The 14,686-nt window shown below is 36.7% G+C and overlaps 1 protein-coding gene across 7 annotated transcripts in view; it reads right to left on the bottom strand.

The window, feature by feature from the left end:
• Window positions 1-14,686, bottom strand: part of VPS13B (vacuolar protein sorting 13 homolog B) — a 719,992-nt gene that overhangs the window by 152,720 nt on the left and 552,586 nt on the right. For all 7 annotated transcript variants that reach the window (XM_033126656.1, XM_033126657.1, XM_033126651.1 and 4 more), the window contains exon 36: window positions 14,044-14,439. In XM_033126656.1, coding sequence (XP_032982547.1) covers window positions 14,044-14,439 — 396 coding nt within the window. The remainder of the gene's footprint in view (window positions 1-14,043; window positions 14,440-14,686) is intronic.

Here is a 14,686-nt window from a genome sequence, read left to right as displayed (position 1 = left end):
GGGTTTTATTTATCTCTAGAAGTCTTGTTAAAAATAGGCTTGACAACATTTTGTCTGGAGCATATAGATGAATGACATTTACCTTTCTCATTCTATAGCAGCTTTCATTTACAAAAAGGTATTTGTAAGCATATGATAAAATCTCCTTTGTAGAAGAACTTAATACATACAGAATTTGGATCTTGCTATTTCTACTATGCAGGAACTACTTCAAAATACCAGTATTGTACTGTCTTAAATTAGTTTCTGAGATTTTGCCTAAAAAAACTAATCCACATGACAAAAATTTCATTATACTTTATGTGTATATTCCTCATAATGTGTCTATCTCTTCTCAAAGGAGAACCTAAGTAGGGTCGATAGAAGGCTCTTCTTAACTCCCCAAAGTTACACAATTAGAAGTTTGTGCATTTACTGACTGGGGTGAGAAGGGATGTAAGAAAAAATTCTAGACTTGAATTATTAAAAAAACAATGTAGAAATGTTCACAGCTTTTGTGTCACTGTATACACTTTTAAACACATGAATATTTCCCAACTTTAAACAAATTCTATTTTTTTTTGCTTGGGTAGGAAGAATGAGACCTAGAATTCTCAGGAAAGTAATGATAAAAGTAGGGACTGGCTCCGGAAAATGGCCAGAATTAGGAAGCGAAAGGTCAGACAAACATTTGGGAGCCTGGAACAAGAGGAAAGAAAGCAGGCCAGACTCAGATGAGCACTGATGAGGCAGGAGACACAACGTGCCTGAGATACAGACACATTGCAATTGAGTCAGGCATTGACCCAGACACAGCTGTGTTCCAGCAATGTCAGAATCAAATAAATACATGGTGATGGAAGGAGAGCTGACTCTGGGTGGTGAACACATAATGCAATCTATAGATGATGTATTACAAAATTGTACACCTGAAAGCCATGTGGTTTTGTTGACCATTGTCACCCCAATAAATTTCAATACCAATGATAATAATAATAATAATAAAAGAATCTAATGACTAGTTTTCCAGGAAGTAGACTATTAGGGCTGGGATCCTGCTATATTCTAGATTTTCATGTTTGATACTCTCTGAAGTTTGATTTGGTTTAGGGATGAGCATGAAATTCAATGAAAACCAAGGAGGTACAAAACTTTTGGGAAAGTAAACTTTCCTCTTGATTCCTGGTTTTGAAGAAAATGAAGGGTTGGTAGTTACCATATGGATGGAGCCCGAGGCTGCAGCTGTGTAATACAGAAGATCTAATGGATTAGCCATGGCTAAGGATAGCACTGGTCCTAAGCTTTTTTTACCTACATGAGACTGCTTAAACCAGTTTAAGTTGCATTTTCTGCCATTTATAACCCAAACCACATGAACTTATATACATTCTCTAACTACAGAGATTTCCAAGGTTAATCCTCAGTCTTCTATTCTCAACCTCCACCAACCTCCAATCTCGTTTCAGTGAAACTGTCTACTCTTATGGTTCCCCCCCACCTTTTCTGCCTCCCCCCACCACACCAGTCCAAGCCGTTGTTTCTCAGTCTAGTTGTGTAGGACACAGCTCCTTGGCCCATGCTGGTATTAGGAGCCTTGTGCGCCCTACCCCTCCCCCCCCGCCCCCGCCCCCGGCTGAGGCAGTTGGTCGCTGGTCGGCTGCTCATGGCAGCTCAGGGTGGCTCTCACCAGCTCTCGCCGGCTGTTGGCCACTCACGCTCCTGGCAGCACACAGCAGCCCACAGCAGCCGGTGGAAGCTCATGGCAGCTCACGCCAACCTCCGGCTGCTCAGGGCAGCCCAGCTCCAGGAAGGGCCGTTGTTCACAATCTTAGCTGTAGAGGGCGCAGCTCACTGGCCCATGTGGGAATTGAACTTACGACTTTGGAGTTAGAAGCACCGTGCTCCAAAAACATGAGCCACCAGGCTGGCCCTACTCTTATGGTTTTAAGGATAATTTCTTATGACAGTATCTATAACCATGCTTAATTCTTAAACAAGTGTTTCTCCTATGCTTCTGTCCATAAAAATTTTGGATAACCTTGATCACCTCCAACTTGATATTTATGCATGCAGGTATTCATTACTCAACCAACACTTATTGGTTATCTACCATATATATACCATATATATATATATATATATATATATATATATATATATATATACTGGATATACAAAGATAAAGTGAATGATTTGCAATTTTCTTTCATATCAGATTTTTCCTTGGCAATTTGTTAGCCTCAAATTTTGAGATCTCAGTAAGTACTACGGGGGGGTACAAAAAGACAACCAACATTTATAATACTGACTCTGTTATGCAAGTGAACTGTTGAAAAACAAACACTTCCCTATTATCATACAAACCTTATTCTTTTTTGCTTCTTTTAATTCACTTTATGTGCTGTCAATTCTTTCATTCTGATCAAATATTTCATTGAGTATGTATGTGTAAGTGGCTGTTCATTTTTTTTCCTTTCTTCTTTCATTCTTTTCCCCAATAGCCTATCCCTTACTCTTACCCCTTACTTTTTCTAATCCTTTTATAGTTTGTACTTGCCTATATCTCTGGTCTTCTAGCATTGATCGATCATAGGCTTGTTTAACACACAGGTGGCACTGAGAATTTAAGATGCTATCTTGGCAGTGAGGACACAGAAACAGGCACTGCCTAACTGCATTAAGAAAACACATGACTTATAGATGAAAATGTGCCCTGGCTGGTCTCTTGTGCCCTTTCTTTTCTTTTGTGCCATATACCTACAAGAAAATAAGGAGTGTTTCACTTTGGAAACTCACACAACTAATTTAACTCGTTCCCATGTGCCTAACTGCCCACTATACACACCAGCCTGCTGTGGCTTTGCTCCTCAATGAGGGGATCCAGTTATCTGTGGACCACAGAAAGGTCCACAAGTACCAGTTTTTAAGCTTAAAATAGAGTCTCCATTTCCTTTTGAACATATCCTGCTACATTTTTAAAAAAGCTACAACAAAACAATAGAGAAACAGAGGTTTTGATCTTGGTGTAAATGACCAGTAATAAGAGATTACGGTGATAGCTTAATAATAAAGAGTAGTGATGAATTTCCCAAAGGGTCATTTATAAACGGTAAATCAAACCACATTTTTACCACAAAATATGAAAATAATCCCTGGGACTCATGACAGGGTTATTAATTCTCTTTTTCCCTTTCTTTCACTTGAAGAAGTTGGCCTATGGGACACCATCCCCTCTGTTTTGTTTTCTTTTCATCAGGAAACATGCTAAATGTCTTCCCTGGGATAGAATGAATCTTATTTTATATATTACCACACACATAAACCCAGGGCCACAGAGAATACCAAGGCTGTGTAAGTTGGATACTTATACATTCAAAATCTGGTATAAATGGCAATAGAAAGTGAGTTAAAAGCATGTGTTATTCTTTATCTTAATGGACTAATGCATTGTTGGACAAAATGACTACAAGTAAAAATTATAAAAAGCTACATTCTTAGCATTGGGACATTGGAAAAGGCTGAATAATTTTGTGACGTTTATCGCTCTCTCTTTCCTTTTATGTATGTATTGCAAACATGGCAAAATGTTTATATTTGTTCTACCTTGTTCTACCTGTGTAGGTGTTTGATGTGTTCCTCATGACATATTCTGTACTTTTAATTTTCCCCCTAAATTTCCAAAAAATAAGAGGAAAAAAATTAAAGAAATATGCTTTGAAAGGGTAAGATTTAAAATGATCACTTAAACTTTAAAAGCATGAATATTATTAAAATTATTTATGTAATCAATGATCAGGTCATTTTTAGAAAGTTAATTTTGCAATAATTTTAGGCTTTCAGCAAAGTTGATGTTCTTCAACTTTGATATCCTTCACCCATCTTCTCTTACTATTAACAACTTTCGTATACTTTGGTTCTCAAAATGTAAATTAATGCCAATATAATACTACTACAATAAATTTATAGACCTTATTTGAATTTCACCAGTTTTTCCTCTAGTGTCCTTTTCCTGTTCCAGGATCCAATCTAAGACCCCACATTGCATTTAGCAATTGTGTGATCAGGTCATTTTGACCAATGATAGAACCTCTTCTATCTCCCTCCATTCAACAGAATGCTCTTCTGCCTGATTTTCCACTGGCGCCTTTCAAAAATCTGTTTTTAGTTTTAATTTCAGCTCTGGCAAACTAATGGCAGATATTTAATTAAACTAAATGAGGTGTAGCAACATTGAGAAGTAATTTCAGAAATAACTGGTATGATAAACAGAAATAATCTGCTTTGTTTACATACGACATACTTTTTATTGAGGGTAAAAATTTAGTTCAAGGAACAAATAGTTTCATGGCCTTTAAAATACTCCTTCAGAAGGCTAATAAATGCAAGTCACTTGTTTTGGAGAATGTTTACAAAATGCTGCCAGTCCTACTTCATCAGTTTCCAGTAGACCCATAGTAAGGCGCCTATCCTCCACATGCTGACTGTGCAAAATGCAATCTAAATCAAGCTTCTGTATGTCATTAGAAAGAGTCTTCAATGATGACATATGCTAGCAAAGTATATCCAGGTATTTTTTTTTATCCAGCTGGAAGTAATCTAAGGCTATAGAAAATTAGCAAACATGTCAGATACATCCACAAGTCGATCTGCATAACAGTGAAACATCATGATACTTCAAAAAGTGAAGAAGAAAAAATCTTTTATCAGTATGATCTGTGAAAAGCTGACCATAAGTGATTAGATGACTAGAAAAGAAAATGCTTGTAAGTATGGTCCCTAAAGAGATGATTAGAAACCTTTCCATTTCTAATTCCTTCAATTTATTATGTTGTAGCACATAAAAATGGCACTTGGGTTCTTTGATGATGGAAAAAAACCCCTGTTTTCCCCTCTTGATCAGAATATGTACGTTGATCAGATCCTATTTAATTACACTCTATTTTTTAATAAGCCTATATATTTGTATCTAAAAATATAGCAAATTGAAATATGGGATAAGATTGATATCTGGAAAACATAACTGTTAGAGACCAACATGGATACTGATATCTATGCAGAAAGGGATGCTGGTGTTTCCCAACAACTTTACTAAAAAGTCTAGCCATCAAAATGGGAGCCCAACTCGGTGGTCCGCCTGCTAACATATATCCCTTCTCCAAGGCACGTGATGATTTCTCTCAGGTAAGATTTCCAGTTCCTGGGGACCCTCATCCTGTCCTCAATGGTAAGCTGGTACCCCAAGTCTAATCCAATCCTCTTCCTTTGGACTTAAAAAAATGACAAGTAGCAGAAACAGGAGTACTTTTGTTCTTTCACATAAAGGTAGAATTACTCATGAAAGACGAAAATGTCTGCTGAGTTGGCTATTTATACTTGGCCCTTGTCTGGGAAAGGTATTTTTTGAGAAATGTTTTAAAACTCTCAGATCCTAGAAAATCTAAACTAAAAATACCAAAGGGTGATGGAGGATATGCTTTGCCTCTTTCTTCCCTTCCAATCTGCCACCATGGTCACTGTTTTTACAGTTGTGTCAGTTAATTAGAAAAATAAAACTTGATTGGATCATGTGGCTATGTTTAAAAAGAAAAAAACAGACTGGCAGATCTGCATAGTAGAAAGTGTATAACAACCTGCCCAGAGAGGAAAGACCAACAGCAAATATATATTCCACAGGTTCTTAGATGAATACAGTAGCTGGTTAATTTAATTACATGAGGAAACTGCTGGTGAATCAATTTTTTTCCAAGTCAGTGACATGGATGGAAGAATTGGTATAAAGTTATTCTAACAATGTTGAAAGCAAAATGACTTAAGTAATTTACTGCAGTGTCTTAGAAACTCGTCTTGATCTACATAAACCAGGTTTTTAAAGATTTGTGTAATAGAAAGACCAGAAGCCAGGAGACATGTGTTGAAGCCCTTACTCTGCCTCAGATTATCCCTGGGCAAATCACTTAATCTCTGCGCCCTTAACTCATTGAGGGAGTTAGGACTAGCTCAAGGGGCCTCAATCCAGGGTTCTCTGATACTTAAGAGTCCCACACAGCAATGGTGGTCCATTTTCAGGATGTCAAAGAGACTGACAGCAATCACAGATTTGTCTGAGACAAGGCTGCAGAGGCGTACGACAGTCACGTCAAGTTGGGACAGTCATGTTAGCTATGTCATCTTAAATGCAGTTTGGCTCATGAGGTCCATGAGGGAATGGATAAAAAGTGTTCTTCATAAAGAAAAGGGTGATCTTGAAGACAATTTTCAGCTCTAAAATTTAATGATCTATGGCCTCAGCATTCACGTGGTGTGACTCAGGTGGGAGAGGAAGATACAAAACAGACCAAGTTTTATTGAGGATTTTAATACATTTGTGCCAACGAATGTATGGGGTCCTCTGCATACATCATCTCACCTAATCCTCTCAACAGCCCTGTGAATTAAGTATTTTTGCCTTCATTTTGGAAATGAGCTAAGTTGTAACTTTTACCACAGTCAATGGCCAGTAGTAAGCAGCAGGGCTGGGATTCAGATTGTGTCTGCCTCTTTCCAGCACCATGTTGTTTAATAAAAACTACTGCTGTCAGCGCTCCGTAATTTCATTTTTCCAATTGGTAACAGGATTGTGAATAAACGCTTTTTCCTGTCCCCAGCTGTCATGCACAGATTCAGTATATTATGCCAATATAGGCTACAAGTCCAGGGGCCCATCAAGAGAGAAAAAAAAAAAAACATCTAAGATATATCTTCAGCCACTTATCACTGACAGGTTGCTGTGCTAAAAATGTTCCTAGACTGGCTTATGTGGATGAGAGGGCAATTTGCTGTGACACAGGAAGACTAAAGGCTGTCACAAATTCAGTAGAGTGGGGGATAGAGATTCACTTGTAACCTCTTTTTCCATAATCCCGGGACTGGGAGCTATAATAATTCTTGTCCATTTCACCTAATACTAACCTATAAGGTGCTATCAAGGAGGCAGAGGAGAAGCTGGTAAGAAAAAGACCTCTAGTGTTTAATTACTAGGACTGGAAACTTTCTTCTTCAATAGCATTTTGCACAGTGAGATATCCTCATGTTAACTGGTAGCATTTTTGTTGTTTCAAAGGTCCTTTTTTCTCCTGTCCAAGGAACACTGTTTTAATATGTGTACATGGGAAATTTTTATCAGTGGTCATTCCTCCCCCACAATGTATCTAAATCTAGAGAAATAATTCTTTACCATACCTTTGTTAAAGCTAGGAGAAAAAATAAAAAGCATTGATTTTCCTGGTTTTTTGCTATAGTACATAAGACACCAAGTTCAGTGCAGTGGGACCCAAGTCTAAAATATATAACCTAAGGGCAACATTATTCTAGTAGTCTATATTAAGTTTGGAATTTGGTAACTAAAAATATTAGGAAGAAATAGACTAATTTAGCTAGAGATAAGATTTGAAGGCGGATATACTTGGAAGAGTGTAACAACTGTACTGGATTTCTCATTAGAAGAGAGCAGAGTTTTATGAAGACATGAATTCCCCAAGAGAACTATATTTACACAATTAACAATTCTTTTGTTTGAAAAAAAAGCTTTTCATTATTACATGTGGACACATGTGGGCTGTGTAAAAATATAAGAGATGCGTAACACACGGTAAACAGAAAGTAATGATTTTAAACAGGCCAAATCCTTGAACTCGTCATTAATAAATGTCTCTCGCATTCAGCTACCCGGGCTGCTGGGAGCCTGTTTTCCTCAAGTACTTCAAACACTGAAATCCAGGAACATTTATTATTTTAATCCATTACAGGCAGTGCTTGATTTAACTTTATTGGTTGCGGTGGTGGTAGTGGTTATAAGTGGGGGTACAGCAATGTTCTTTTACACATCATTTCAAAAGGGCTTAATTATATTTTATAGCTTGGGCCAGGAATTCTGCTTGTTTTTTGTCTAACAAGGTTCAAATGGAGTTCAGGTCGGTGATGAATCAGAAGAAAAAGTCAGAGATGGTTATCTCTCTGAGATGAGCTCATCTCCCTCCATGAAAGACTGGGCAGGTACATCATGTTCAGTGCACACAGCACGTGAGAGTGCTTGGACTTTCTCAGTTGGTTGCTTATTACATGATTTTTACTTTTTATGCAACCTGGAAATTAGCACATCAGAAATTCAACCTAATGTTATCTTCTAAATAGCTAAAGTTACTCTCCTATGTATTTCAAAAGCTTCCCATTGACATCCAGAACAGCTATGGTAACCAGCACTAAAACAAAAAGTACACGAAGAACAATAATCACGTAACAGACACTTAAAAATGTATAAACCCTTATCACAGAAAAATTTAAATATCCCAGATGAAAGATGTAGAAGACTGCATTAACATAATTTGGTTAAACAAAGGAATAAGTAACTGTATAAACATGCCTGAAAAGTGTGTATCTACTAGTGGCTTTTTTTTTTTTAAACATCAAACATTCTAAAATTTTTCTCTCTTTTTGAGGGTATAAAAAAGATCACTTCTACAATAGTAGTATTAATATTGCTATTATTGTTCAAAATTCTATCTAATCATATATTATGATAAAAATGACAGCAAGGAAAATAAAAATTGTATATTGGGATTTCTTCTCTACTGGATGTGATGTCTAAAAAGAAGGGGACAAAATAATTACTCCACAAGGGAGTATCTTATACATTTATGGTTTTTACTTCCCACCATATTAGAGAAATAACACGGGACATTATTTTGAAAATAAACTGAAAATCTTACATTTTCTACTTATTTCCCCTTAAATTTTTAGAACTTCTTAAATTCTACTTTCTTTTGGAATGTCTCAGTATTCCACCACTAGGCACAGAAAAATATCACTGTTGGAAAAGCTCAGGAATCTACAGGTAATTTAAGAGTATAAAAGAGGAACATGCCAGTTCATCAGTAGCAACTTTGAACCTTGTTACAAAATAATAGGAGAGAATCTGACCAGGATTAATAGTGGTGCTCACTCCTGGGATGACGGGTGTCCTGTTTCACAGACTCTGGGCCATCTGTCCTGCCTGCCTACATTTTACTTTTGCAAAACTATAAACGCACCTCTACCTCAGGGGCTATAGAAAGGAATTAGAATTCTTCTGCTTTTCATTATCACAAGATTCAGTAACTCATTTCATTATCAAGATAATCCCCTTTTACTCTTTCTTTTGCGCTTGCGAGGTATAACAAAATGATAAATGAAATCCCCTATGTTACACACCCAATGAGGTCTCTACCTTTCTTTGAGTGCTGGGTTTAAGCTACTCGGGACATAGTGTCAAAAATGACAAGACCCTGATGCCCACACTATTCATTAAGGCTGGTTAGTGATTTGTCTAGCTGTCTACAAGCTGTATTTCCACTTCAATCCTCAGTAGCTGTTTAAAAGTTAAGTTTTCCTCTGGCTTTAACTATCAAAGTATTCATTTCCTATTGTTCAGGCATTGGAAAGAAATGCTGTTTCTTTATAAAAGTAATAATAGCCTTTGGGGTATTGTAAATTGCCTGTTGTTGGAACACAGTGTTTTAGGTAGTCATATCTAATTTAATGCTTCATTTCCCCTTAGGCTTACTTGCATCTCTGGAGCATCCGATGGCTATGACAACACCGTAAGAGATTTTCCTCAGGAGATCCAGTTAAGGATGGAAGGAAAAGCTGGAGCTCCACTTTTATCAATTAATGACTTGGTTTCACTTTTCAGTATCTGAAAAGGAACTTTAGGTTCTTTACATTTTAATTGGTCCTGAATTCGGTGAACAAGAGGCGTTTATATATGTGAAAAATAATATAGTTATACTTTTTTCCCTATTTTTGTTTATACACAAAGATAAGTACATCTGGATGACAGAGGCTGGGGTAGTGAAAGTTATTTAAACCACAGCTCTTTGACTAGAATGAGTTCCACTCATTGCTTTCTGCATGGATGTAAAGACCCCTTGGTCCCTTTGGAAAGGGCATCCTTGCACCTTTTTTCCCAGTTCTGACTAAAATGCCAGCCCAAATGGCCCTACTTAGGCTCTTCTCCCAATCCTTTGTGCCACCTAACTAGTTCATATCCGAGTCCCCTTTTCCTTAATATACATGGAGCTTGCTAATCTAAGTGTCCCTGGGGAAGAGCAAGGCAGCCTAAAGAACAGTTATTTCACAGCCTGAATTGTGCACCCTTGCCTGCCAAACTCTAAGGAGTACAGCCCTAATACAGCCATAATTAACTCTGACAAGAGGAGCAAAAGACTACAGCTTACTCCCCACCCTGCCTGTGGAAAGTGCTACACTGCTAGTTCAGAATTTATAGCGATGTACTTAAGGTCTCTCCAAAACGACGTACTTCAAATGGCAAAAGAGACTGTGTTGTGTGTGTATGTGGGGAGAAAGGAGGTTGTTTTTTAAAAGAACATACTATAGAATGGGATGGATTTAATGGACAGCAGAAGGAATATTATCTGCCTTAAAATGATTCAGAAAATAAGGTGTAATTTCTAAATGAGATTCATTTTGTTATCAATAACACAACCATAGGGCTTTTTTGGGGGGCAGTATTATACACCAACTTTAAAAATACAAGCATTATGTCTACTAAAATCACAACTTTAGGGCCCTTTTACTGAAGACATACACGAGCATATAAGTATGCTAGCTGAAATACAAGTTCGGTTATTGTAAGTCACTGTTACACTAGCATCTGCAGAGTAGAATTAAAAAAAAAAAAAATCAAGTTGCCTGAAACTCTCATAGTTGAGGGTTGCAGAACAGTACAGACTAAGAAAAACTTGTAGATTTTTTTAAAGGGGAAAGAAAATATTTAACCATTTCATTTTGTTTCAAACGATGAAAACATTTCAGCGACTAATCTGTACATATTTTGTTGTAAAAACCAGTAAATGAATATGAAAGCATTTCAGATTTAAATGTATTGACAATTTCTTTCTTGGGAAGAAAATTAACTTTCCCCCTTCACTCTTTTATTATTCCCTTTTCCATATACTTCCCATAATCTTATGACAGATTAGATGATAAAAAATATAATCATTAGGCAAACTCAAATATTTTTGTACCTTTCAGAAGTGAGGAAACATGCCTACGACACATTCCCTTTGTGTTTCTCTAAATATTACTTAGAACATAAGATTCCTCTAGCATTACAAATCTATTTCAGCTCCTAAATTAAAACTCATCTGGAGAGGACTGTTTTACCCTGTTTATATAACATTGTCACATAAAGAGTGTTAAAAAAAATATTTCACTAAAAATAGCTTGCGTAAGTTAGGGATTAGAGTAGTTTCTGCTGCTATAATTGTTCCTTTGTAGTTTTTTCCATGATGTTTTTGCACAGTGTTTTTGACTGTGTTTATTAAAGTCAGCACATCAAAAAGGATCAAAGAGAAAGTGAGTGAGAACCAAAGAAACCCCAAGTGTGTTGTCTCATTGGGGAGTTATGCAGATTCGCATAAACAAGTGCAAATTGTTGAGGTTTTAATGAAAATTTTCTACAATTATTTTATCGTAAGTCATTCTATACAATAACATCTGTACAGCAGATGGCTATCCTGTGCCACGGCAATGCCCCTGTTTCTCTCTCTGTTTAATAGCACATCTGAGATGACTACTTTTGTCACTGTGCTCGATTTGGTTCAGCAAAGAATTTGAAAAGTGCAGCTGCTGCAGATGCCGCCATAGTTATATAAACTGCAAAATCAGACACAGTTAAGTATTTCTGTATTAGATTCAAACTATAAAAATCTGACATTAACTCTGTTGAGCTCAAAGATATAGTATAAATATTTTTGGTTGAATGCAGAATGATGTCACTTGAAAAATACAAAAAGAAATATGACTACTGGTAGGAGGTTTTCCTTTTTTAGGAGGGGGTTATTTTTACAACGTATCAAAAATATACTTTGAATATATATTTGCATAAATTTCATCCAATTTGCAAAGCATGCATTTTTAAGGTATTCAACTATATAATAAAAGCTCAAATTGTATTTTATTTTTAAAAAGCTTTACTTAGTTAAAAATCAATTTTTGAAAAATATGTAGTAATCTCTCAATTACAATTTCCTAGAAATCAGCCTTCAGCAATAACTAGAACTTGACACAATCTCATTTCACTTAATTATAATTTATTATTATTTTGCTGACTTTGTTATCGTCTTAAATGTTTGGGCATGCCATTACATTAAGCAGAAATGTAGAGAAAACAGAGTTGGTGTCTGTTCAGCTCTCATAATAAAAATTGTTCCTATTAAATGGCTAACTTCAATTTGTTTTGGTTTGTGGACTCAAATAACTACTTTAGAACATCTGCTGAAACTGCAGTTAGAGTTGAATAATTTATGTCTGAGTCAAAGCTATAGTTTCCACTTTGTGTTTAACTAGATTTAAGAGCATAATTGTATAAGAGCATAAAGGTATAAAGTACACATTTTTCTAGTATGAAGGGGCAAAAAACAAGTTACAAAAACAGAATGAGTCTAGTACCTTGTATAGCTTAGTGAGAAGATTTTAATTATATTTTAGAGATGTTTACCGAGGACAGATACAATTTAATGTGGATAAAATATGAGTAGCTAATGAATAAAACAAGGAATGAGGATGAAAAAAAGATAAGGACCTAGAATTGAGTACAATATATTTAAATTCTTTCACTCTGAGTCCCGTTTCCCTGCTATATCATTAAGGTACAACTGGAAAGGCGTGGGAACGGGCCCAGTGTCGTCTGGGTTGCAATTTATTTGTGGATAAATCAGGCATTTTAGCCTCCAGTGTTTCATAATCTATCATGTCCCACGGATCTTACATTTTTCATTTCTAACTTTTAAGACAATTAAAAAAATACAGTGCTTTTAGCTGGCTTGGTCACAAATATTTCTAGTGAGAAAGAAATAAATCATTTTTTGGCCTAAAATTTATACTTCTCAACTCTAAAACTTTTTCTTTATCTCTTAAACTACTGTGCCCAAACTGGCTATTTAACTAAGTTACAGTTAGTTTCCAGCTGCCACTTAATTACTTTCTTAGTAAGCAACTAAGTTGCATATCGTTTCAGGATTTATTTTTATCCCCTGCACTATCCCTTTATCCCCAATACTTTCCTGTAAATTAAAGTGGAAAAAAAAAATGTTTCCCTTTTGCTACTTTTACTTTCAAAGTAAAATTTCTGGCACTATGCCCTGAACTTTTACAGTAGCAGTTTCAGTGATTGAAAACTGTTATTTCCCACCTGTGCCTTGTCTTTTCTATTTCCCTTCTCACATTTCTTCAGCCCACCTTTTAGGTTTAGAGTGAAAAAGCACGTAACAATTTAGTCACGGTAACAAAAGAGGAAAATGTAGATGTCACTGCCTGTTAATTTCTCACCTCTCCACCCATCAACTTTCAGTTTGCAGGGTCCCTGCCTCTCTGCCAGGCTAAGCACGAAGCACAGCGCTTCCCGGCCAGGTGCTGCCGCCTGATAGTCCTCAGTGGCACTGTCCTTGCAGAATTGCACCCTGACTTCTATTACACTTTGTGCAGCACAGCTGCCACTAAGGCAATTTCTCTTTTTAAAATCAGTTGGTAGTACCAATGACCTAATGTAGTGCACCAGCATCACCAGTAGGGCTTTCACAACACAGATTTCTGGGCTCCTTGCCCAGAGTTTCTGATTCAGGTCAGGGGTAGGGTCTGAAATTTGTATTTCTAACAAGTTCCCTGATGATGCTGTTGATTCTGAGACCATTTCTTGAGAACCACTACTCAAATGGTTCATAAAACCATTTCTTGTTGTGCCACTATAACTGTAAAAATAAATTTAGGAATGAGCAGTTTTAAAGACTCTTGTAGAAACATTTCTGAAGAGGTGGATAGGACCTGTTTTATTTAGGGCATTAAAATACTTAAGCTCAAAGGATTTGTTACAAAATTTTCTCTAAACTAAGGTCACAAACCAGAAATGTCCCCATTGCTAATGGCCCTTAAAACTTTTAACCTCCAAATAATATAAATCATCAAAATGATGCATTTTCAGATGTGAACAAGTCACGCCATTATCTCCCTCTCCCTGTTTTGATGACTTACCAGGTACTTTCTGTGCTGCTTTGACAATCAGGCTCCCACTGAGAGTTGATAAAGATGCTAAAAGGCATGGTTTATTAGGATGGGGGACAGTTTCCATGGAGACCACAATCTGAGTAGTACGAACAGAGATTTTCTGAAAGCAGGAAACAGTTCTCCAAATGTTTTCTTGAAGTGGAACCTTTTGTGCTCCATCACCATGAACTTTAGGTTTAGAGAAATTCCCACGGTAACATTTGGAGGCTGGAAGCTCATCCTTAGGCAGCATGGTGTCGGACAGGGCTGACGTCTCTTCACTGTGTGCACTTTTTATCTTCTTTAAAAAATGGTTTATCTGATCCAGCTTGGTGAAACTCAGGTTTGCTTTCAACGGCTTTGATATATCCAAGCTGATGTCTGCTATAGAATTGAAAAAGATAAGAAAATTACTGAAGCTCTCTTATTGAATATAAGCCTTTACCTCCCTGTCAAGCTTCAAGTTTCCCAACACCTGGATTGTGGGTGGACTCATTAGAATGCCAGATGTTGTCATTCTTTTACTCATCATCACCTATGTATTCTTTCCATGTAGTTACTTGAAGGAACACTTTCCCTGGACTACTTACACACCTATATTCCTGTCTCAGTTCATGTGACTGCCTGACCT

This window comes from Rhinolophus ferrumequinum, chromosome 14 (genome assembly GCF_004115265.2).
Source record: "Rhinolophus ferrumequinum isolate MPI-CBG mRhiFer1 chromosome 14, mRhiFer1_v1.p, whole genome shotgun sequence".
Lineage (NCBI taxonomy): Eukaryota > Metazoa > Chordata > Mammalia > Chiroptera > Rhinolophidae > Rhinolophus > Rhinolophus ferrumequinum.
Note: the sequence above shows the minus strand (reverse complement) of the source record. Positions and strands in the feature narration are given on the sequence as shown.